Source organism: Daktulosphaira vitifoliae, unplaced genomic scaffold (assembly GCF_025091365.1).
Source record: "Daktulosphaira vitifoliae isolate Bord-2020 unplaced genomic scaffold, ASM2509136v1 Scaffold_1, whole genome shotgun sequence".
In the NCBI taxonomy this organism is placed as follows: domain Eukaryota; kingdom Metazoa; phylum Arthropoda; class Insecta; order Hemiptera; family Phylloxeridae; genus Daktulosphaira; species Daktulosphaira vitifoliae.
In genome coordinates this window covers 79,702,625-79,728,094 of record NW_026099572.1, presented here as the reverse complement: position 1 = coordinate 79,728,094, position 25,470 = coordinate 79,702,625, and the positions used below count along the sequence as shown (strand labels likewise).

Below are 25,470 nucleotides of genomic sequence, written 5' to 3'. Positions count from 1 at the left end.
CTATTAAAAAATTATAAGTATGTTTGACCAAAAACACAATACAGTTGGTCTCTGGTAAGCTTGGGAGAAGAATAGAGATCTAAACAATCATTTTTGTTATGTCTCAAATAATTGTGTGTTGATGAATAATAAATATAAATAAATGTGAAACTACTTGTAAAAGGAACAATGGTTTTGAATAAGGAAATTTAAAGAATGTGGCTGCATTAGGGGCCATACATTTCGGAGACCTTTCTGACTTTCCAAGATACTAATGTTTTTTTACATTTCAACTAAATAAAAATAGGTTTTACGAATTAGGATTTGTATACTAACACCATTGAAAAAGTAGTAAGATATTATTTTTTTAATTCTTAGCGTGCCACTGTGATAAGCACTCTTTATTATAATACTTTAAATAAAACCAATTAATAATATGAACTACTTTAATAGAACAAATAATTAAATTATGTTCTCTAACGAAATTATTTAATACAATTTTAAACTCGGCAATTTCATAATAATATATATATCTGAGTTTTTTTAATAAAACTTAGAGTTTTTACAATATTAATTTTACTGAAAAATTTATAATTTTAATTACATATTAATAAGAAATATACAATTTAGATTTTAAATTTCTGGTGCAATAAAATCTGGTAAAATTTCTTGAACCTTTTCGTGCCATTTTCGTAATCTACAACTTTTAAGTCTTTCCGTATGTACAATTTCTGGATATTTTCTCCAACTATCAAAATAGTATTTCAAAATAACTCTAAACAAAAGTAAGTAACTTCATTCACTAGACAATCTACACAGGTATTTAAAATTATTATTATAACTATAATTATATACATTTTATTAAGTTATCAAATGCATTATCAGCCAATATAAATGTTTATTAATTGACTTAAACACTTAGTAATGTATTGTTAGTTTAGTTTAGTTTTAATTGTCCTAGAGGTGTACAAGAACTGCATATACACTCAGGACTGTTGGTTCGTTATGCGCACCAATTAATAAATTATATTGATTCGGTTTCTTCACAAAAGTGCTTCTACCGAAGTGTTGTTGCCATTATTTGTACACCTAAAATTTAGGAATGTGTTATTTAAAAAGCTACAGTTTTGGCGATTAAAAAGTTTATACCCATTAAAATGAAAAATATTTCTTCGCTATACAATATGCCCGATCAGGTTTTGTCATACATACTCACTGAGACATATTATATTATAATTCACGGTACATAAAAATAATTTACACGGACAAAAATCATCGACACGTATTTCACTTAATTCCCACATTACCTTCTTTCCATTGAAAACGAAAATATTAAGTTTAACAGAAATAAATAAAAACATAAAATTATATAACAACTCACAATTTACAAAAATCTTACAGGGAGGCAAATGATTCTTCCTGACTTAGTTTATTTTGGTTATACTATTATTAGCCTTGTAGTTACATTGCTTTGATTGTGCTGGTTCATTGATTTAGATAGATAAATTTACCCTATTAAATGTAAACAAAAGCAAAAAATCATGTAGTGGTAACGAACTTTGAGAACAACAGGCTAAGTCATAGGAGACAAAAAATATTTTTTTTATAAATCTGACCCTTTACCTGCCCCTGTGGGCGGATTCAAAATGACAACTTTTTCATAAAAAATTAATTTTTTCAACTTAACTTTTGAAAGTGTTTGGAAAATACTGAAACTATTATATATATCGTAAATTAAAGCTAATATAATACTTTATTATAGAAAAAAAAATGTCGAACTCTGTTTTGTCTTCACAGTGAAAATGATTACCGTATGCTATATTTGTGTTAAAATTCTCGATTTTATATTTTACATTTTTAACATTATATTTCTATAACATTTTGAAAAATGTATATAACAATACAATTTTTTCAAGAGAATTACTATTTATACTATGTATATTTCTTTCATACGATATACTTTTTTTTTAAATAAACCCATTTCCCTTAATACAGTGGAGTTCAAAACTTAAAAATAAACATAGAATAGAGAACATTTTCAACTTAATTTTTAAAAGTGTTCCAGAAATACTGACACTTTTATATATATCTTAAATTAAAGATGTAATATACTTTAGTATGGAAAAAGAAAATTTCGTTGTTTACATGGTGAAAACGGACAACAAATAATTAAGAATACGATATTTGTAAAAAATTTCATTATTAAATTATTAAATATCGATCTTTAAAAAAAACCCAGCACAGTGGGGAAGTGACATAATTCGGACAAGTATAGATGATATCTGACAGTGATTAAAAATCACTATCATAAAAAACTACATAATCTGCTATTTCCTTATTAATATCCTGATTAAGACAAAGTATGTTGAATGAAAAAGGGATATAAATATTATTTCTCATAAAAAAACTGTGTTGGTCAATACAGTTTTCAATAAGTTATAGCATTATAAAGTTAAAAATGTAAAAAATAAAATCGAGAATTTTCACACAAATTTAGCATACGGTAATCATTTTCACCGTGAAGACAAAATAAATTCCGATTTTTTTTTTCATAATAAATTATATTGCATTATCTTTAATTTATAATATGTATAAAAGTGTCAGAGTATCCGGAACACTTTCAAAATTTAAGTTGAAAAAGTTATTATTTAAAATCTCCCCCTGTGGTCAGTTAAAGGGTCAAATTTATAAAAAAATATATCAAATATATAAAACTGCCATAACAACTTTCTTAAAAATGAACAAATCAATATAATTTTATTTTTTTATAGATGCTTGGTGTCTTTATCATTTAGTATATTTTTTTTATAAATCTGACCCTTTACCAGTCCATAGGGGATGATTCAAAATGACAACTTTTTCACAAAAAACCGTGGCTACCGTGTACTATTTTTGTGTGAAAATAAAATCCGATTTTATTTTTTACATTTTTAACTTTATAATGCTATAACTTTTTGAAAAGTGTATTGACCAACACAGTTTTTTTATGAGAAATAATATTTATATCCCTTTTTCATTCAACATACTTTGTCTTAATCAGGATATTAATAAGGAAATAGCAGATCATGTAGCTTTTAGAATAATCGACACATTTTTTAAAATTAAACACTATCTAAAGATTTGCATCAAAGCGTTTTTTTTTTTTTATGATTTTAATCACTGTCAGATATTGTTATACTTGTCCCAGCTATGCCATGTCATCACTGTTCCGCGACCCCCTTGGCTGGGATTTTTTTGTAGCACTAAAAAAAAATTATCTAAAAGATACTTTAAAAACAAAAAACTATTTAAACATTTCTATAATATTGAATCAAATTAAAACGGCTTTGATAATACTTGAATCGTATTACTACTTTTCAATTTTGAATACGATAGTTTATATTTTTTATCTGGTGAAAATTATGACTTATTTGCATTAATTCTGTGATCATTTTCCAAAAGCTCATAACAATTAAAATTTAATATATCAATTATATAAAGTTGTATAATTATATAGTTATATAATTTTTTTTTTTATTAAGCAAACAAAAATTAAAAATTTCAATGATGTTTTATTCAAATCAAAATGTAGTACAAAAAACCTACCTTCCCGTTAAAATAAAATCAAAACTTTTTAGGACACGAATCACAACATCTGTGTAATATCTTTTAAAAATTTAAAAAATTATTTCTATGACATATCAGTTCTTGAGTCACCTAACGGTGGTAATATATATATTTTATTTATTTGACAAATTTCTATAAATAAAACTTAATAATATTAAGCATTATGCTACGCTCTGTGTATATTATACAGAGAGTTATTGTTTAATTATAGTTCACACAATATCTTTAAAAAAATAAAATATTATTTTTTTCTTTTCAAAATGTATAATATATCCTAATTTTATAATTGAAAAACTTTATAATACTATAACTTATTGAAAAGTGTATGGATCAACACAATTTTTTATGAGAAATAATATTTACATCCCTTTTTCATTCGACATACTTTGTCTTAATCAGGATATTAATAAGGAAATAACAAATCATGTAGCTTTTATAATAATCCACCAATATTTTTAAAATTAAACACAATCTAAAGATTTGCATCAAAGCGTTTTTTATAATAGTAATTTTAATCACTGTCAGATATCATTTATACTTGTCCCAATTATGTCACATCCCCATTGTGCCGCGACCCCCCTGTGCTGGGTTTTTTATTAATATTGATGATTGTTGTTACCATGAAAACAAAATAAAATCCTAAATTTTTTTTTTCCATAATAAAGTATATTACATAAGCTTTAATTTAAGATATATATAAAAGTGTCAGACTTTCCCGAACCATTTCAAAAGTTAAGTTGAAAAAGTTTTACATTCTATATGATTTTTTAAGATTTGAACCACTTCCCGTATATATGGGAATGGTCCGATTCTAAAAAAAAGTATGTCAAATGAAAGAGTTTTATAAATACTACTTCTCAAGAAAAAATTGTATTGATCCATACATTTTTCAAAAAGTTAAAACATTTTAAAGTTGAAAAAATTTCGAAAATTAGAGTTTGAAAGAATACGTACATCTTCATATCAACCACCAATGGACAATGGTTTAGTCGAACGATTCCATCGATGTTATCAGAACTCAACCGATCACATAAAACGGCGATGAAATGTTAAGACTGAACACTGGACAAATGAACTTCCTCACTTATTATAGGCCTTAGATCAGTAATTAAAGAAGAAATTGCAACAGACCCTGTTTCTTTGCTAAAATATTAAATAAAAACACCAGCACAGGGGGGTCGCGGCGCAGTGGTGACGTGTTGGACATAGTTGGGTCAAGTATAATGATATCTGACAGTGATTAAAATTACTATTATAAAAAATGCTTCGATGTAAATTCGTAGATAGTGTTTAATTTTAAAGAATTGATAGATTATTCCAAAAGCTACATAATCTGCTATTTTCTTATTAATATCCTGATATAGATTAAGTACGTCGAATGAAAGAGGGATATAAATTTTTTTTTTCATAAAAAAATTAATACAATCCATACATTTTTCAAAAAGTTATAGCTTTTTAAAGTTGAAAAAATTTTAAAAATTAGCGATTTTTAAATTTGTAATTTTTTTGGAGATTTCCCCCATTTACGGGGAACGAGGGAAATTTTTTCAATTTTTGAGGGTAATGTTTTCGACTAGTTCGGTGAGAGCTGACAATAAGTAGTAACAGACTCAAAAAAATAAAATCAATAAATAAAAAATCACATCATAGTAAAATTAATACCCTCTCAGCTTCGTATCGAAGCTAATATCAATTTCATACTATATATATATAATATTTAATCGCTCTAATTATTATTTATATATTACACTTATAAATCATAAAATTTGTAATCAGGATATAAATAAGGAAATACGAGATCATGTTTTTAGCTTCGATGCGAAGCTGAGAAGGTATTAATTTTACTATGATGTGTTTTTTTTGGGGGGTAGAAATAGGGGAAACCTCCAAAAAAATTACAAATTTAAAAATCGCTAATTTTCGAATTTTTTTCAATATTTTTACTAAAAACTGCCGTAACTTTTTCAAAAATAAACATTACAATATAATTTTTTTTTTTATAGATGCTTGATGTCTTTACCTATCATTTGGTATATTTTTTTTATAAATTTAACCCTTTACCAGTCCACAGGGGAGGATTCAAAATGACAACTTTTTCAACTTAACTTTTGAAAGTGTTCCGGAAATACTAACACTTTTATATATATCTTAAATTAAATATAATGTAATATATTTTATTATAAAAAAAAAAAATATGACCTCTGGACTTGTCTTCGTGTTGAAAATGGCTACCAAATGCTATTTACGTATGAAAATTCTTGATTTTACATTTTTACCTTTATAATGCTATAACTTTTTGAAAAGTGTATGGATCAACACAATTTTTTTATGAGATACAATATTTTTTAATAATCCCTTTTTCATTCAGGATATTAATAAAGAAATAGCAGATCATGTAGCTTTTGGAATAATCCACCAATTTTTTAAAATTAAACACTATCTAAAGATTTGCATCGAAGCATTTTTTTTATAGTGATTTTAATCACTGTCAGATATCGTTATACTTGATCCAACTATGCCATGTCACCACTGTGCTGCGACCCCCCTGTGTTAGGTTTTTTAGGAATAATCCACTAATTTTTTAATATTAAACACTATCATCAGATGTGCATCAAAGCGTTTCTTATAATTGTAATTTTAATCACTGTCAGATATCATCTATATTTGTCCCAACTATGTCACATCCCAATTGTGATGCGACCCCCCATTGAAATTTTCTTTTGCTACCAAAAAAAAAAGCTAAAATTTACATATTGTCTTTAGAGAAATAGCCACAGAATTATTGAAATATGTCTTTAAATTTTATATACTTCACCAAACAGTTTTATGTTTATATTCTAAAAACTAATATTTCTATTTTAGAAAATTTTCTTAAAAATAAAAACAAATTAAATTTTTTAACGGTGCTTTATGCAAATTGATATTTTTATAGTTCAAAAAATAAACTTTTTGGTAAAATTGACTTATAATTTTATAGCACGTACAGATAATTAAAATTGTAGCACAATATAGACGTGGCATAGTTGGGACAAGTATAGATGATATCTGAAAATCACTATCATAAGAAATGCTTCGATGTAAATTCGTAGATAGTGTTTAATTTTAAGAAATTAGAGGATAATTACAAAAGCTACATCAACTCTTATTTCCTTAATTATATCCAGATTAGTAGTCTTTGATTAAAAAATATAATTTATGATTAAATTATGAATATATGAGTATAAATTTTTATATAAATATTAATTATAGTAATTAAATTTAGTATGAAATTGATATTCAACAATTTAATATTGTAATTTATACGGAGAATTTATAAAAAAAATAATGTAGTTGAATATTCCATTACTTTTAATGAATGTACAAATTTGAAGTGCTTAATGTAATACTATTCAATAAAAACTGTTTATTACTTATAAATAAATACACTGGACTACAAGGAACTTTCATTAGAATCAAAAATATACTTTTCTAAATCAACTTTAGGAAATTTATTTACAGTAAATTTAACAGAAAAGCTCAATACTTTTTTGTATTTTTATCATAATAGATTTATAATTATCATTTCTAAGTAACCTTTGGTATTTAAAAAGATTCTAATTGAAATATTCAAAACTAATTTTAATGATTTACTTTAACTAAAAGAACTAATTAAAAAGTTGTTAAATAAACTACTCAATTGAGCATATTTTAATATTTTATTATAATTGTAAAAATTCATTCTTAAATACAATTTAAACTAAAAATAATTTATTTTAGAAATAATTAATATAGCAACATGTTACCAAAAAATGTTGAATATTTTGACTATTATTTAATTTTGTAGTTGAATCCTACTATCATATAAAATCTAATTTGACAATAAATACTTAAAAAACATTAGATTTAAATTATTTTAATTTTCTATACAAGAATGCGGGCTAAGTAACTTTTTAATTAATAGAGTGGAATTTTTTTTTAATTTTTGAGAGTAATATTTTCAACTAGATACGAATTGTAATTATTTGACGTATTGTTAATAAAAATAGGTCAAATGAGAGCTGAGAAAATAAATAACAGCCACAAAAAAAAAACCCCATAGTAAAGAATTTTAATATGAATAAGAATTATTTTGTCACGATGGGAGATTACATAAATGGGTTTTTTGATATTCATTGAAGTTATTAAATCTAAGTGAGATAAAAATCAAATGAGTTGAACATTTTTTTCTAACTTAACAATAATTTTAAAAAAGTTCAAAAAACGCATTTCGACAGGATGGATCAAATCTCGTGCCCTGAGCGTGAACAATTAAATGTTACCGTCAATTTCAAAGTTATTTTTCTGGATTTAAAAAAATTAAAATAATTTTAACTTTTTATTCTAATAATATCTATATATCTATATCTATATATATATATATATATTTATAAAAATCAGTGTACTCCCCTGTAAAGTTTTACAAAATAAAATAAAACAAAAACCGAGAATTTCAACACATAAATAGCATATTATTGTATACGGTAGCCATTTTCACCATGAAAATAATGTCAAATTCGAAATTTTTCATTTTAGTGTATATTACATAAGCTTTAATTTAAGATATATATAAAAGTGTCAGTATTTCCGGGATATTTAAAAAGTTAAGTTGAAAGTGTTAATTTTTTGTGGAAAAGTTATCATTTAAAACCCCCCCTGTGAGCAGGTAAAGAGTCAGGTTTTTAAATGATAGGTAAATACCTAATGTATCTATAAAAATATTTTGTTTCTATTTATTAATTTTTCAAAATGTTTTGGCAATTTTAAGTAAAAAAAATTACGAAAATTAGCGATTTTTAAATTTGTAATTTTTGGGGGGATTTCTCCCATTTACGGTGAACGAAGGAAATTTTTTCAATTGAGGGTAATATCTTTAATAAGGTACAATTTGTGATCGTTTGACGTATTTTTCATCAAAATCGGTCCAATGAGAGCTGAGAATAAGTGGTAACTGACACAAAAAAATAAACACATAGTAAATTTAATACCTTCTCAACTTTGCATCGAAGCTAAAAATCTCAAAAACCTATATTTTGATTATTAATTTTTAGATATATTCTCATAGACATTAATCGTTTTTGTATGAAGGCCCCCATAAAAATACCCTAAAACTAAATTAAATTTTTGGGATGGTGATAAAATAATGTAGCAAAAAGTTTTCCATTAGAGGTCTATTATCCAAAATTATGAAATAGATTATGGAACACAAATAAATTTTTTGAAACTGCGTCTTCATTGGTTTATATTTTTTTCAATCATTACCTGTCATGGTGATTTTCTGCTATTAACATCTTTTCATTTAAATCCTTTTTGATTTTCTTTAGAAGTGCTAGCCATTGTTTAAACCAAAATTCAAGAATTTTAAAATTGTTCCAATCTTCAGCTACTTGTTTTTGTCTCCTGTTGTCTTCTATCAACTAAACGTATAATAAATATTTTTATATTCAAGGATGTGGCGACGTCAGATATTTTTGTAGAAATATGGGCCATAATTATTAAGAGAGGGTCATTAATAAAACCTTACCATAAAATTTGTATATATTTATGAATAAATAATTTTAGTATATGCCGATAAAGTTGGACTCGAATTAAGGTCCACTAATGATTAGTTATTATCAGGACCATCCCAAAACCAAAAATATTAAAAGTGCGAAAAAAATGTATTTTTTTCCAACTGAATAATTTTTTTAAATTTTTTAATCTTTTTTTTAAATTTTTTTTTTTATAATGGCATCATATGAAAATTGACAATTAAAACAATAAAATATTGCCGAATGGAATTGTGTATTGTCCTCTCATAACTGGCCACGATGTTTAATACTACATTTTGAAAATTTTCTAAGTGAAATAATTTTTATTATTCTTTTTTTAACACATAGTTTTGTAAACTAGTCAATTACCCATGCGTGGAGTTTAGGGATGGCTTAAAATTCAACAAAATTAAATACATTGGCCATACAATTAATTTTTTAATTTTACAATTTTTGTAATCCCTATAGAAAATTATTATTATGAATTTTATTTTTGAAAAAACAATTTCCTAATTGATAGATGTCATGTTTATTAAGTTCCTAAAATTAATACGACACTTTTGAGACGTAAGCTCATTGTCTATGATTGTCTATCGGTACGCCATTCAATATTACCTAACGCGTAATGACATCTTAGTTTCCCTAGTTACAATAACAAGAAAATATTTTAAATAAAATTAAAGATTTTAAATCATGATTAGGATTTGAACTTTATATTTTATTCGATGTTTTAACGAAAAATCTGAACGAAAAAATTCATTGAGCTTTATTGATAACAGTCCTTAAAACGTTAATTTGAAAAATTAATTGAAAGAATAATTTTCAATTTTTAAAGTTTAAAGCAGCAGTGAATTTTCAAAAAATTTCCGGAGAAGTTTTAAAAAATTTAATTTGGAAAAATAAAATTTTTTTTAAATTTTATACCTGCTCTTGAAATAAACAGTGAACAGTATTTATTTTTGTACCTACCATATAAAGTGCTGAAAAAATTTGTATTTTAAGTTTTTTCTTGTAGTGTTGATCAGCTATTTGAACCTTATCATCCAAACATTTGATACTATAAAGTCTCCAATTATTAAAATATGTGATTATTAACTTATGATTATAAAAATCTAAAGCATTTTGCATTTTCAGTCTAATAACACTTAAATTATTTTGAAAAGCGTAAAAACTTCTTCTAATTAACAATTTAGAGTAGAATTCATCAGCAATTTTAATTTTTTTGCGTAAAATATCTCTTTCCATTTGTTGTTTACTCTCTTCAATTTTTTTTAACTTCAGTTTTTCTCGAGCTTCAAATAGTTTTCTTCTTTTTAATTCCATTTGTTCTTTCAACGATTTCTCTTCTTGTTCTTGTTTTTTACGATATTTTTCTTGTTCTATAATTTTTTGTCGTTCTTTGATAGCTTCCCATTTAGCTTGACGTTGTATAGCTCTTATTTCCATTCGATTCAATATGTCAGTAGGAGTTGGTACCGCCAAACACAACTGTTTTTGGGAAGCATCTTTTAATTTTAATCCTTTTTCTGCTTTGTTCAAAATTTGATTTGACAATCTTTGATTTTCTAGCATTGCCTTTTCTGTTTCTAACTTAAATTGTTGAATTTTTAAGCGTTCAATTTCCTTTTGCTGTTTTTCTAGCAGTTTCTTTTGATTGTCAATTTTCGTTTGTTGTCTTTCATATATTGTTTTGATTTGTTTAGGTGCAACACAATAGGGCAGTTTTTTTTCTTTATTTTTCTTTGATTGTCTCTCATTTATTTTTTCTTGTATTTTTGTTAAAAATGAATCGATTTTACCATCGTATTTACTCCTACACTTTAAGGTTTTTTTTTTTTTCGAAGCAAAGTTTCTCCATTTATCCCAATATTTTTTTTGTAAATTAAATTGATATGAATTGATTGTATTTAGTAATTGTGTACAGTTCTTTTTTTCGTAAGTTATTTTATCAAAGTGGTCGTTATGATCACGCGTAATGTATTTATTTTGAATTTCAGAGCTAATTTGATTAATATAGTTTACTACTGTGATGTTATTATGTACTAAAATATTTATAGAGTAACCATTATCTTTGAATGTTTCAATTTCAGGGTAAACATTAAAATATTGATTCAAATGAGAATGAGATTTTTTTCCAAGATATACTAATGAATCATTCTTCAAAATTATTTTTGATCCAAGTTGTTTTGATCTACAAAAATTAATCATAAAATATCTTTTAATTAAGCTAAAAAATTACTGAAACATATTTCATACAAATTAAAAATAAATAATCACGAGTTAAAATTAAGGGTAGAAGTGTAAGTTTAACAAAAAAAAATGAACTTTTATAACATTAGACATTGCTTAAATTGCAAAAAATAAACGTAAAAGTTGAATTATTTGATAATTATAACTTGTTTTTTTTAAGTAATCCACGAGTATTGTTCGAGTTAATTTGTATTGTCCTTCTTTCAGTGTCTTTCACTACACTTGATGTCGCTTAGCAAAGCTCTTGTCTTTCAATTTTTTAGTCTAATCACTTGTTTGAAAGATAATAGTAAGTAATCTTCAAAAATTTTAGGTAAGTAACCCACAATTATTTTTTTATTTAAAGAAGAGAGCAATTTTTTTTTTCCCTAACATATTATAAAATAACAACAAAGCATTGATCAATCCACTACTATAGAGTGGAACTTAATGACCACTGATGATTTATGATCACTAAGTTTTTAATCAAACTGCATATGTATGCAAGTGGCCTATAAACACAACTTTATCATTGAATTCATTGATAAATTTTTTTTATAATTTTTTAGGAAACAATTTAATACGGCACTAAAACAAAAATATTGATAAATAATTATTCTAGATATATACTTATTTATTTCTGGAATCATTTCTATATATTCTTTATTAGCTATACATCGGTTTTCTTTGACCTAATAATAAGAAAAGAAATAAAAAGTTAATTTAATTATTTATAAATAAATAAGTATTCTTTATGAGATTCATGCAAGACCATATTTTTAAATTCTAAGGATATTTCTAATATGATTGTTACAAGAACGTATTGGACCATTTTAAACATTTTATAGAAATGATAAATTAAAATTGTTAAATTCCCTAACAAAATAAACTATTTTTATTCTTTATGTTTTTAATATCTGTTTTTAAAAATAACAATGAAAAAACATTTTAAAATATTAGTAAGAGGCAATAAAAATTTGAATCCTAAATTAAATAAAGAATTGAAGTTTATTTTAATCAGTAAATATATTTTTGATATGCATTTTTTTTTAATCTCCAGAAATAAAAACGTCATTATTTTACCTAAAATATTGTGAAATGTAGGTGAATTTATGAAAATAATTATATTTATTTGTATTAATTACTTGAAAAACAACTCTCATTTGATTTTTGTGCTAATTAACTTTGTATTTCTAATTGAAAATTAATGTTTATTATAATTTAGACAGCTAGAAAACAAAAATATTTATTTTTACAAAAAATTATTTAAAGCATATTTGCCAAATAAAAATGGAATGAAATGTTCTTAATCAACTTTTTAATTTTTCATTTGAAAGACTTAAAATTATTTTTGATCCTTTGCAATATTTTAATTATTATCTATCTTTTAAAAAGTATAGAATATTTACTTTTTAAAAGTGAATATTTGAAGTAATAACCATAAAAAATATTAGAAATCAAAACTACTTTGAAAAATATATTTTAGATTACGCCACGTTCTAAAATATAAAAATTGATATTTATAATTTATTTTACCATTAATCTTTCCTCTTTTTTTATAATTTTGTCCAATTGATTTCTGTAAATGGTATTTGAATTTTCAAAAGTTATCAAAGATTTTTGGCCTAATATACTTAGAGTATTATTTGTATCAATATGATCATTCGTGTTGGATTCCATTTTACAAAAATTAAATATAAGCTACTTAACTTTGTACAAGATTAAATTTAATATTTATTGTTTATGCATGAAAAAAATAGCAAAGAAAAAGTGGATTTATATTGTTTACCGGCATTGGGATAATGTAGTTGTTCGTTTTTTTGTTGATGTTTAATAATGTACTAGTATCATAGCAACCTTCAAATCAATTAAATTTATTATAAGATTGGTTACATCGAATATTTTTTAAATTTGAATCCAAATAGATTCTGTTCGATTATATTAATATAGTGTATAGAATACCGAAATTTAATAAGTACAATTATTTAATAGAATATTTTTTTTTTATTATAACGGCTGCGGTATAAGAACCTCAATATATAACAGCTTCAATAGAAATAAACAATTCAAAATATTCAAAAAATGTTCACCTAAATTTAAGATCACTATATCAGTATATTATACATAAAACGTGTTTAGCAGACGTCTTAATAATTCGAACTTTTTTTTATAGTATTTATTATAATTTATAACGTCTTTAACACAAATGTAGAATTTTTAAAAAATTGTGGAATGTATACTGAATGAGAATAGAATTTATTCTAATAAATTATGTTTCATTAATTATTCTAGAAATAGAATAGAAATTAGAGACAAAGTTTGTTTAGCGAACTGTATGTATGCAAATTTACAGCTGAGGTCATAGATTATTTCTGACAGAGGTTTACTTAAATAGTAATGTCTTAGGAAAGTATATTAATGTATTTTACTGATAAGCGTAAAATGATAAACATTTTAAGGTTAGAGTTATTAAAGTTTATTTAATTGGCACCAGGTAATTGTAACGGCTCCTTCAAAAATTCAACTTTTCGTTATTTAGAAGTTAGAATAGAGATTTTCATTAATTTAGCAGCCACGTAAGTGGCCAATTATTTTATTTTATTTTTTTCAATATGTTATACATGGTGTAAATTTATTATTTATAAACATGACTATGTTACTTTATGAAATTGCACTCATTATTTTGTTTGCAAGTACATCATATAGTTCAAAATTAAACGTTCCTCGAGTTTTATTGCCAGTATTTGACCATTTCACAGTTAATTTCAATATTGAAGTAACTGACGATGGCTGTTATAAATGGTTTGTTTGATAATTTTAATCCTGACTATTCAGATGAGAATTGAATATTATTATTTTTTAGGTCATTATTTAGAGGAGATAATATTATTAAACTAACACCACTCGACTTAAATCCTTCTCTAGGATGTTCAGGAAAGGCATCCGTTTCCTCCTTATCTAATGATAAAGTACGAAAAATAGCTATAGTTTTTGCTGAAGATATTAGTTCTGGTGAAACAATTCGATGCGATGTTATTGTTGATACTATATCATCTCTTCAAATTGTTACCAAAACTAGAGAACTTTTTGTTGGTGATGCACCAGAACTGTTTGAAGTATCTGCTTTTGACGACCAAGGTAATTTCCAATAATTTTTCAACTATTGTTACAAAATCTCATTTCAGTTATTATTTCCATGATTCAGGTAATCGTTTCACAACATTGGATGGTGTTGAATTTCAATGGTCAATAAAAGTTCTAAAAGATCCTACTAATACAGTTTTANTTCCAATAATTTTTCAACTATTGTTACAAAATCTCATTTCAGTTATTATTTCCATGATTCCAGGTAATCGTTTCACAACATTGGATGGTGTTGAATTTCAATGGTCAATAAAAGTTCTAAAAGATCCTACTAATACAGTTTTAAAATTTATATCATTTAAAGATTCGCCTTATAGCACCCCATCAGATCTTTATGAATTAGATGAAAGAAATAAACAAGGACATATGGTGCTTGTTGAAGGAGTTAAAACAGGATCAGCAATAGTATTTAACAATTTTATTTATGAATTTTATTATTGTTAATATTTTATGAAATCTTAATATTTTAGGTGACTGTCAAGTTAGCATCAGATGAAAATCCAAAAGCACAAGTAGAGTTGTCAGTTATTGCTAATCTAAGATTAGATCCAGCTCATGTTAATGTATTACTTGGTGATCTTCTTCAAGTTGATATATATCAAGTAATTCATTATTTTTTGAAAATTATATTTGAAAATTTTTTGAAATTATTTATAAAATAATATATAAATAAAAAACAGAAAATTTTACAAAATTCTATTTTGAATAATTTTATTTCAAATCTTTTTTGTTTTTTACAAATTTTCTTTTAAATTAACTAGCTGTAAATTTTCCAACAAAGATTCTTTAATTTTGTTGAATCTATTTTTTTAGTTGTTTGATTTGAAATTATTTTATTATGTCTATTTGTTTCAAATTATAATACAATATTTATATACATATTAATATTTTAGATACAAAATGAAAAATTAGTAAAAATAAATTTACCTTCAAATCAGTATTCTATTGAAGCTGATACATCAACAGAGATTGAAGTACTTAGTGCAAAAAATAATGCTGGGCTTTTTAAAGCTTTAAAAACAGGTCAGATCAGATTAAATTTAAAAGATCATCATGTTGCAACTAAAAATGACACTATTCCTAAGTCAATTAGTAGTTTTGTTAATGTATGCAAAGTTGAGTATTTGTCAATTGTCATCAAACCTAACAAGTGCAATTTAATGATAATTGATAATATATATGAGTTAGAAGTACATTTATATAATAGGTACTCATTACTGTAATTAGTATTTATAGTTTATTATTATGACCATTTTTATTATAGCAAAAACCAATCAATTCAAATTGGGCCAAATGTTATAGTGTCTATAGCATTACCTGATGATTATTTTGAAGTAATAAATACTGTACAAAATGGTTCTTATGTCGTGGTTCGACCTATCAAACTAGGAATACCAATAATTGAAGCATCAATTACTGAACCATATAATGTACTAGAATCAAATACTAAAGTTCCTGTACCAATTTATTCCAGAATAAAAATAAAACCAAAAGAAGTTATTTTTCCTTGGCATTTAAATCTTAATAGCGGGTAATTTAATTTCATATATACATTTTTAGTACTAAAACTTATATCATAAGCTGATGACCTAGTTGCTGAAACTATAGATAAAATAATACATAAATATTAGGTTTGTTTATGAGCTGATACTCTTCTATCATTCATTGTTGATTTATATACAGCGTGTCACACCAAGTTTTAACATCTTCAAAAACTTTTAATCTAGTAAAAACTTAATAAAAAAAATTTTTTTTTAATGATTTTTACACTTTAGTACCACATTAAAAGTTTGTTTTTTTTTTTGTTTCTAATAAAAAAAAAAATTATTAAAAATTTAAAAAAACCCATTTTAGCTTTTTACTTACAAATAGTTTTAATGGGTCAATAAGAACTTTAGAATTTTTTTTTATTTCCAAATAGCTATTTTTTAGCCATTTTCTTATAAAAAATAAAAGTTGATAACTTTAGGGTAAGTACTTATTGAGTTACAAATATTTTAATATATAGAGTTGACATGTAGCATGAGTGGCATCTATATAGTGTGGTGGAGTGCACATATACCAGTACAAGCTGTATCCACTCATGCTACATATCGACTCTATGTATTAAAATGCTTGTAAGTTAATAAGTACTTATTTTAAAGTTGTTATCAATCTATTAAAATTTTTTGAAAGAAAACAGCTAAAAAATGACTTTAAAAATGTTGAAAAAAATAAAAATAAAATGATTTTATTTATTTATTTCATTTATTAATATATTATTTTGAGTTGGTGCTCATAATGTGATATATTAGCTATATATGATACATTTTCTCTTAGAGGTCATAAAAATCAAATTTCAACATGAAAAACAAAGAAAATAAAAAAACGCATCAAGTTTATATTCACCAAATTATAGCACTTCAGAAACGCAATATTTATTTTTTATGTATCTTAATACATACAGTTTTTTTATACTGTAATTTTGAATGTTGATTTAAATTTTTTTATTTATTTAAATTAAGATTACAGCATTAAAAGTTATTAAACGTGTTTGAATTAAGACATATTGATAATTTATTTATTTAATTTATTAAGTAATAAATATAATTGTTCTTTTATTTTAGATTACAGTATGTATTAGAAGCTACTGGTGGTGACAAGAGATATAGTTGGAGCACTAATGATGCTCTCGTATGTACAGTTACATCCCTTGGAGTAGTTACACCTCAAGGTTTAGGTGAAACTTATATCACTGCTACTATGACCAAAGATACTTTAAACCGTGATAATACTAGAATTTATGTGGTAATACCTGATGTTTTAAAAATAATTGCTCAACCTGTAGAGCAAGAAGCTGGCAAACCTATAGTTCTTTATGTGCAACTCTTTGCTAAAAAACCAGGTGTTGATGAAGAAACTAGTATTAATGTTTGTAATCACAATCAGTTTAAAGTTGAGGTTGAAGATTTCCAATTTACATTTAAACCTTATAACTCAGCTCCTTTAATAAACAACTCATGTGCAGCATTTTATATAAATTCTGATGTTGTATCTTCTACTCGAGTAACTGTATCTTTTGAAACTGATATCACTATTTTAAAAGCATCAGTGATAGTCAGTACATTTAAAAAGTTAGTTCCATTGAGGCCTGAATCCAAACGTACAGTGTTGGCTCCTGGTTGCAGTACTACTTTAATTTTTTATGGTGGACCTCAACCTTGGCTAGGTCATAGTATAGAGTATAAAACAGAATTTGAAATTGACAGTAATTTAATTGAATATTCTGAACTTCCTGTTAATCGAGATATTGATGGACATAAAACCTATGCTTTTTTTATTACTTGTAATAGTTTGGGATCGACTAGAGCCAATCTCACAGTTAAAAGCATTTCTGATTTTTCTAAATCAAGTATTACTGAAATTGTTTCTAAAACATCAGTTGAAGTGATTTGTGCATCACCTAAGTTTGTAAAAGTATTAATTGCTGATGCTGAAGATAGTTGTCCACTGACAAAATTTGCTAATAAAATTGTTGCCTTGAATTTTGAGAAATTATACTTGCATGTTAATATAATAGATGAAAATGGAAATATTTTTGATAATGCAACTATGGTAAATACAAGTTGGACCATAACAGATAATGATTTAGTAAAAGTTATTAGTTCTTTAGAACTCAATGAAATTGAAGAATATGGATTTTCATTTCCAAATTATCATTACACAGTTATTGAACCTTTAAATAAAGTTGGGTCAACAGAAGCTGTAATTCAGATTACAGGTTATAAAAAACCATTTATTATTCCAAATGACTCACACTTCAGTTCATTTTTAGCATCAAATACAAAATTACTAGAAATTAATCCGCCAATTAAGTATTCAATGACCATTTTGTTAGTAAATAATGTTATTGTTAATCCAGAAAAAGTTTTAGTAATTTATCATCCCAAGATTACTAGTAAGCTTTTTATAGATCAAGGGTCTGGATATTTTAATGTTCATATGAATACTCAAGACATAGCAAAAATATCACATAGTGGAAGACAGATTGACATCACTCCTTTAGCTCCAGGAAATTTACAATTAAATGTTATTGATTTGTGTTTAAAATCTAAATCAGCTGAAGTTATGTTTGAAGTCCGAAGTATTTACCGAATTGAATTATTAACTAATGCTTTTGTTGAAATTGGAGAAAGTATTAAAGCTCTCATAAAAGTTTATGACTCTGATGACAATCCTCTTGCATTCCAATCAGATGTGCTTAATATACAACCAGTAATTGAATCAAATATCCTTTCATTAACAAAAATAAAAGAAGATAAACAACAGAAAGATTTTAATAATGAGATAATATTTAATGTGAAAGGTTTAGAATTAGGAGAAACCAATTTATATTTTATTGCTGACACTTATCTTTCTAAGCAAATACGTACTCAAACAACTTCTATTAGAGTATATTCACCACTTCAAATTACTCCTAAAAATTTAACTATTGCTGTTGGGTCTAGTTATCAATTAGTAATGCATGGTGGTCCACAATTGGAATGTGTATTTGAATATTCTTCTGAAGATGATAAAATTGTGAAAGTTATTAATGGTGGTCTTGTAAAAGGTCAAAATATAGGGACTGCAATGGTCACTGGTATGGCAGTTGGAGTAGATGTCATTACTGGTAAAAAAGTTGTATATTCTAAAGATGTTATTACTATTAGAGTAATTAAACTGACAAACATTAAAATTGAAGTTCCTCTATTTAAAATAAAATCTGGCGAAATAATGCCTGCCTGGGTTAGAGGTATGCCAGATGCTTTGAGTCCAATTATTATTGGAACGATAAAACCATCATTCAAATATCATTGGAGCACTTCTTCTGCTGGAATAATTCAAATATCTGATGTTTTAGAAAATACAGGAATATTGGTTAATACAATTAATTTTTTTTTCTTATAAAAAATTTTAATTTTATATCTATTTAAAGGTGCGCGAAGATGATCGATTATCAGTACGTATTCGTGCTATTAGAGCTGGTAATACTAGAATTAGTGTTACGGTAACAGATCCATCAACTAAAGTTATTTTCACCAATTTTATTGACATAACTGTATATGATGATTTGCGTTTGATTTCACATGTATTGCCAATTAATAGTTTAATTGTTACTCCAAGTACAGAATTTATGTTAATGACAAATAAATACAAAGTAACAATACTTAGTTTTTAAGCTGTATTTTCCTTTATTAATGATTTTTTTTAGGTAGCTAAACAATCATTTTGGGTTAGTGGAACTTCAAAGTTTGAAAAAAATAATTTAATTGAACAAGATAAAACTTACAATACACCTTTGATAACAGTTGACGAAAATACAGGACTTGTAAAAACTTTCAGTACATTGGGTCGTAGTAGTATATTTATTAGTACTACAGAAGATTTCAATATTGTTCAGTCATTAGATATACCAATTGAGGTATTTATGTATAAATAATGTAATTTGTATTATGCTTAACTGTTACTAAATTTTAAAAGAGTTGTAAGAATCATTTATTAAATTTTTTTACATTTAATAATTTTAGAATTAAATTTAAATCAGAAATTCATTTTTTATTTAATCATTAAATATAAGCTTTTATAGAGCTTCTCAAGCAAATTATAATAATTATTATTGATAGCGTTTTACTTATTCACTGATAATGTTTACTAAATCAGACATTGACAATAAAAATATTATACAATTATAAAAAGATTTGGGGTCTCACAAATTATATTCAAAATAATGTAGTGGAGGTTATAAATTTAACCCTATACCTCTAGTATAAGAGGGAAGGTAAGTAAAGAAATATTTAAAGTGTTAAATTCCCTTCACTTTTCAAAATTACAATTGGTTGACAAATATAATGTAAATAAAATAATGGGGTTGATGAAATCAATTACGTTATTTCAATCTAACATAATATGACTAATCAGTTGCTCCCGCATAAATAATGTATATCTATGACCATTAAGTCAAGTATAAAATTTTTTTAAAAAGTTATTGGAAAATTATGAAAACCAGAGAATTTAATCATTTTTAATCTATAGTTATCATGAAAATATTAATAAATTACTTATAATTCATAAATTAAATCATATAAATATTTTTTTAGGTCAAACGAGTAAATTATATCATGTTAAATATAGAGGCTACTATTCATTCCAAAGAACCTTCTCAAATATCCATGGTTCCAAGTGGAATGAATATGAAACTAGTTGTCACCTATCATGATGATAGAGGAATCCAATTTAAAGCAATGAATTCTGACATAAAATATTTGACAAATCATTTTAATCAAGTATGCATTTATTTCATTAAAAATAATACAAAAATATATTTTATTACTTGAATTTTATCAAATTAGATATCAATGACACCAGGCGATCAGAAAAATGAAATGGAAATATCATTGTTTGAATCGGGTGAAGTCATTTTAAAAATTTGGGATAATGGTGCACAACATTTTAAAGAAGATTACATTAAATTTAATGTAGAACATCTGATTTATCCAAATCAAGTATGAATTATTATTTATTAAAATTTTAATATATATTCATTTTTGTTTTTAAGCTCATTAAGCACATAGCGATATTCCCTAAAGGAGTAGGGTTCTTAACCATTAATACTCTAAGACTAGTGGTTAGTCTGATGCTGAAGAGAGGGTGAACGATTTCAATTACTGAACTGATCTCTTGCTCGCCTATTGAAGCCACCTGTGACAGAGTTTTGAACCCATGACAGTGCGCATTACCGACTTGGCCACACCGTCCCTCTTTGTACATTGTATATATTTATAATTTGATATTATTAAAGTATGATGATGTCATACTTTAAACCAAATTGATATATTTGGTGGCTTTATATTGATAATCTAGTATTACAAATTTAAAGAGTTATTTGGCTCTAAAAATACTTAACATTTGTTCCTGATAATATTAGTTAAAGAAATATTTTCCTTAAAGGTGGTAATATTAACAGTATATGAAATATGTGTAAGCCTACAAAAAAAAAAGGGTTTTAAAATCTATTTATTTTAGGCGACTGTTACTGTAGGAGATGTTATTTGTTTTCTAATGCCAGTAAAATTTAATGAAGATGAAATGGGTAAATGGCAATCAGATAATATTAAATCATTGGAGATAGATAATTTATCTGGAATTAGTGTAGCTTTAGCACCTTCAGATGTTTTTGTGACATACTCCAATAATAAATTTACGACATCTACTGGCATTACTATTTTACCTATTAAAGATGTATGTAATATTTTGTATACTAAAAATGTTATGGTTTATAAATAATTCCTCGTTTTTAGATAATAATTTTACCATTTGATAAAAATGTGCTATCGAATAGCGGCCAAATTGATATTCCATTAGTCTTAATAAATGAACTAGAAACTCCTTCATCAATTAAAAGTAAAAAAGGAAATAAATGGGAATGGCGTGATGATGACTGTTCTAGACGAATTAATATATTGAAACGTTATCCATATATTTGCAATGTACGATTTGAACCAATATCATCTAGTCAAGCAGAAATTTTACCAATTAATCGAATATATGATGTAAAACCAAACTTCAATTTGAAAACAGGTAAAATAAACAAACAATTGAAATTACATTGTTTTAAAGTAATTCATTTTTAGGTTACTATAGTTGTAGTCTTACTTCACTACCAATAATTGATCCTGAAATGAGTTTGATTAAAGCTAAAATTGTAATTCAAGTTTCTTCTGGCCAAATTAATACTGAGTTTAAAGAAATAAAATTTTTGCCTTCAGTTTTTATCAATAAAAAAGAATTATTTTTTGGACAATTTAGTGGAAATGACAAATTAACTCTTATTGGGTTACCCCAAGTGTTATCACAAATAAAAGTAATTGGTTTATTTGAAATAAAACAATAATTTAATTTAATTTAGTTATTTTTATAGGTATTATCAAGTAATGAATCACTAGTACATCCTGTATTGTACAGTGAAAGTGAAAATGAAAAAATATTTACGTTTGAAGTACACAATTATTTTTGGAATGGTACATTCCCTGAATTACATATACTTATATCTTCTCCATTAACTAATCAACAATCAAAGGTATGCTTTTATTTCAAATTTGTGTAATTGAATTACATATAAATGTTTTTTGCTGATTTTTAATATTTTAAAGATTTTATTTGGTTGGTAGTTTTAAGTAAAAGATTTTTATAGGAACAACTATAATTTAATTCACTTCAAAGTTAAAAAAAATATGATTCAATCCATTTATTTATTAAATTTTAATTTTATGCACCATGGTCTTTATAATTCAATATAATATTATAGAAAGCCAATTTTTTTTCTATTTTCAATTAAAAATAAAAATAAAAGTAAATAAATTTATTAGAATTAAAAATATTTAATTAATTATTTTCGTTTACTGCTTTATCATTGCATACAATTCTAATAACTTAATTTTATTAACAATTAAATTAACGGAAATTAGTAAATTATTATTAGTGAAATACAATTAACCTTTATACCTTAGTAATACTTAATATAATCATGCAAATAATTATGAACAATAAATAATGTACCAACAGTAAAAAGACTAAGATATGTTATCCATACTTCTATTAAAGTTGTAGCTTTATTATGTAATTGAAAGACTTGCTGCAACAACAGGAGAAGTCACTTTTAGCCTTGAAAAAGGCTGAAAAAGTGTTGGTTTTACCTTGATATTTTTTTTGTGTCTGTTCATTAAAATTTTCAACTCTCAATGGACTAATATTGTTGATTTATGTGTAAAAGAACCCAATTTTAATTTAGAATCTATAAGCGCTAAAAATTCTAAATAAAACTTCTCAGTTTTAGAAAAATATCTCAAAACTACAGTCATAAAAATGGCCTTTTTAAAAAATTATTGTCCTTTAAAATTGCTATATTCTTTTTCAACAAACATTAACCTTAATGAAATTCTATTTGAATATATTAAAGAAAATAAGCTTTCTTTTCATATGCTTTTTATGAAAATCACAAGTACTAAAAGACTAAAAGAAACCATATTCACAAGAAAATTTTTTTTTCAATTCAAATTTCTGGTACATCTGATAACTTTTAAACTACATCAATATAAAACTTTTTAAGTGTACTACAATATTTTTAAAAAAACATTCAGATAATTAAAGAGACCTGCCTAGCTCAGTTGGTAACACATTGAGCCGCAGTACATAGGTACAGGAATTTGATTCTGTTATGCTGGGCTATGTATGATTATTTTTAACGTTAACGAATAACTTTTAGATAGAGCATAAAACATTTTCAACATGAAATTTTTTAATTTATAGATACCTGTAGTGACCTCACGTTCTCTTTTTGAATATGACTTTTCAAGACAAAGTTCAAGTAAACATTATGCCAATAATCAGGTTTATCAATCTACCATGTTTCATTTTTTACCTGGAAATTTTTCTAGCAGTATATTTTTCAATCCATATATAATTAGTTTGGCTATAGTAATTATTACATCTTGCTTTAGTAAGTCTTTATTACTTAAACATTTATTATTAAATTATGATTCAATATACCAATGATATAATTATGGTTATGTTTTGGGAAGAATACACATAAAAAAAATTGTTCACTTCCCATTCCAAACAAAAAAAAATTATATCTTCCCTATATGATTATTTTTTTGGAGAGGGAAATAGAACATCCGTATCACCCATAATTACACCAATGTAATGTACACATTATACATATACCCTTATATATTTATACAGAATGATTCATTAAGGATAAGACACTCGTGTACTCAGTAACTATTGAAAATTAAAAATTTTTGGTAAGGAAAATATTGTTTGATTCAAAAAACACTACAATTATATGTAGTAAAAACATGATATTTTTCATCCCTTCAAGGTTAAAAAACATTAACTTGAGTTTTTTAAATGAGAACACATATTTTGAATTTAATAAAATGTTTGAGTTTTTAATTTAATAGCAAATGACATTTGAATTTTTAATATAACTTTATTTGTTTATTAGATATAAACACTTAAAGTTTCAAATTTTTGAGTTAATATATTTGTATAATACACAAGGGATTACAAATACAGGTAGCTAATTGGTTTTTTATGACATCGCTGTCACAGACACGGAGTATTTATTGTCAGTTATGACTATCAATAGATATACTTTCTGTACTACCAATTAGTGTATTTATAAAATCACAATAATGTGCTTACTACCATTGATAATAAATGCTGTGTCCCTGCAAGAAATTAACTTAAAAAGTAACACATAGTTAATAATTCAAGAATAATGTATAACTAAAGATAACTAAAAAAAATGTTTAAATTATTTTTATTCTGTAAGTAATTGAGTGGGTTATGATAAAAAAATCATTCTGTATATATATATATTAGAAATATGTTGCATTCATTGAAAATAATTTTTTTTTTTTTTCAAAAAAATTTTAAGTGTAATTTTTTATGTAACTATATGAATAAAGAAAAGATGTTATTAACAAATCAAACTTCAATTTTTTTGGGGGGGTCCCCTCCAAATCATAATGAATATTCTCAAGTATTATAATAAAAATATTTATCTATTCAATTAAATAAATATAAATATTTTTATATATAATAGTTTATTGCTATGGACTACCTTCTGGCGGCCGATGTATAACTTTTGTCAAAAGTAAGTAGCTAACTTAATTTAATCAAAACAGTATTTCAATTTCATTGTTTTAAATTTTAGGCCCCCCAACACCGCCATCTCCTCCAGTAGGGTTTTACAATAGAAGTTATTCAAGTGACCATAGTAATAGATCTTCTTCATTAAATCTTAATAGATCATTTACTAGAAGGCAATAAAACTAAATAAAATTGTAAAATCTAAATTAAAAATGTTCACTAAGCAGTTATTTTATTTTTATTGTAAATAAATCTTTAAAGCTTGTATACCTTTCAAGTTGAAAATGAA

The 25,470-nt window shown here is 24.9% G+C and overlaps 2 protein-coding genes across 4 annotated transcripts; one reads left to right on the top strand and one right to left on the bottom strand.

Annotated features, from left to right (window-relative positions):
- Positions 1–407: 407 nt before the first annotated feature.
- LOC126894512 (coiled-coil domain-containing protein 191) lies at positions 408–13,371 on the bottom strand. 3 transcript variants are annotated; one of them, XR_007701435.1, is made up of 6 exons: positions 12,897–13,371; positions 11,991–12,052; positions 10,101–11,322; positions 8,863–9,017; positions 835–1,068; positions 647–754 (listed from the first exon to the last, which is right to left on the bottom strand). XR_007701435.1 is itself a non-coding variant. In XM_050665571.1 (5 exons), the coding sequence occupies exons 1-5, from the start codon at positions 13,038–13,040 to the stop codon at positions 613–615; spliced, it is 1,725 nt and encodes a 574-aa protein (XP_050521528.1). In that variant the 5' UTR covers positions 13,041–13,369; the 3' UTR covers positions 408–612. The 3 variants fall into 3 exon arrangements, 2 of the variants coding, with proteins under 2 accessions (XP_050521528.1, XP_050521529.1); XM_050665571.1 differs by lacking the exon at positions 835–1,068 and having other exon boundaries at positions 408–754; positions 12,897–13,369; XM_050665572.1 differs by having other exon boundaries at positions 642–1,068.
- A 450-nt stretch (positions 13,372–13,821) lies between these two features.
- On the top strand, positions 13,822–25,470 carry LOC126901789 (nuclear pore membrane glycoprotein 210). The gene is made up of 18 exons (XM_050678542.1): positions 13,822–14,162; positions 14,224–14,498; positions 14,710–14,909; positions 14,975–15,106; positions 15,398–15,711; positions 15,769–16,035; positions 17,111–19,403; positions 19,462–19,683; positions 19,738–19,947; positions 20,624–20,809; positions 20,876–21,028; positions 21,549–21,764; positions 21,824–22,103; positions 22,157–22,386; positions 22,444–22,602; positions 23,832–24,021; positions 25,135–25,185; positions 25,246–25,470. The coding sequence occupies exons 1-18, from the start codon at positions 14,008–14,010 to the stop codon at positions 25,359–25,361; spliced, it is 5,649 nt and encodes a 1,882-aa protein (XP_050534499.1). The 5' UTR covers positions 13,822–14,007; the 3' UTR covers positions 25,362–25,470.

Bases quoted from the DNA above. Each gene is read 5' to 3' on its own strand.
- LOC126894512 (XM_050665571.1), bottom strand. From the start codon at position 13,040: ATGGAATCCAACACGAATGATCATATTGATACAAATAATACTCTAAGT. The intron at 9,018-10,100 runs GTAGGTACAAAA...TTATACGTTTAG, and splicing joins TTTTTTCAGCACTTTATATG to TTGATAGAAGACAACAGGAG. The intron at 755-8,862 runs GTAATGATTGAA...ACTTTTGTTTAG, and splicing joins GCAGAAAATCACCATGACAG to AGTTATTTTGAAATACTATT.
- LOC126901789 (XM_050678542.1), top strand. From the start codon at position 14,008: ATGACTATGTTACTTTATGAAATTGCACTCATTATTTTGTTTGCAAGT. The intron at 22,387-22,443 runs GTAATTGGTTTA...TTATTTTTATAG, and splicing joins AAGTGTTATCACAAATAAAA to GTATTATCAAGTAATGAATC. The intron at 24,022-25,134 runs GTAAGTCTTTAT...TATATATAATAG, and splicing joins AATTATTACATCTTGCTTTA to TTTATTGCTATGGACTACCT.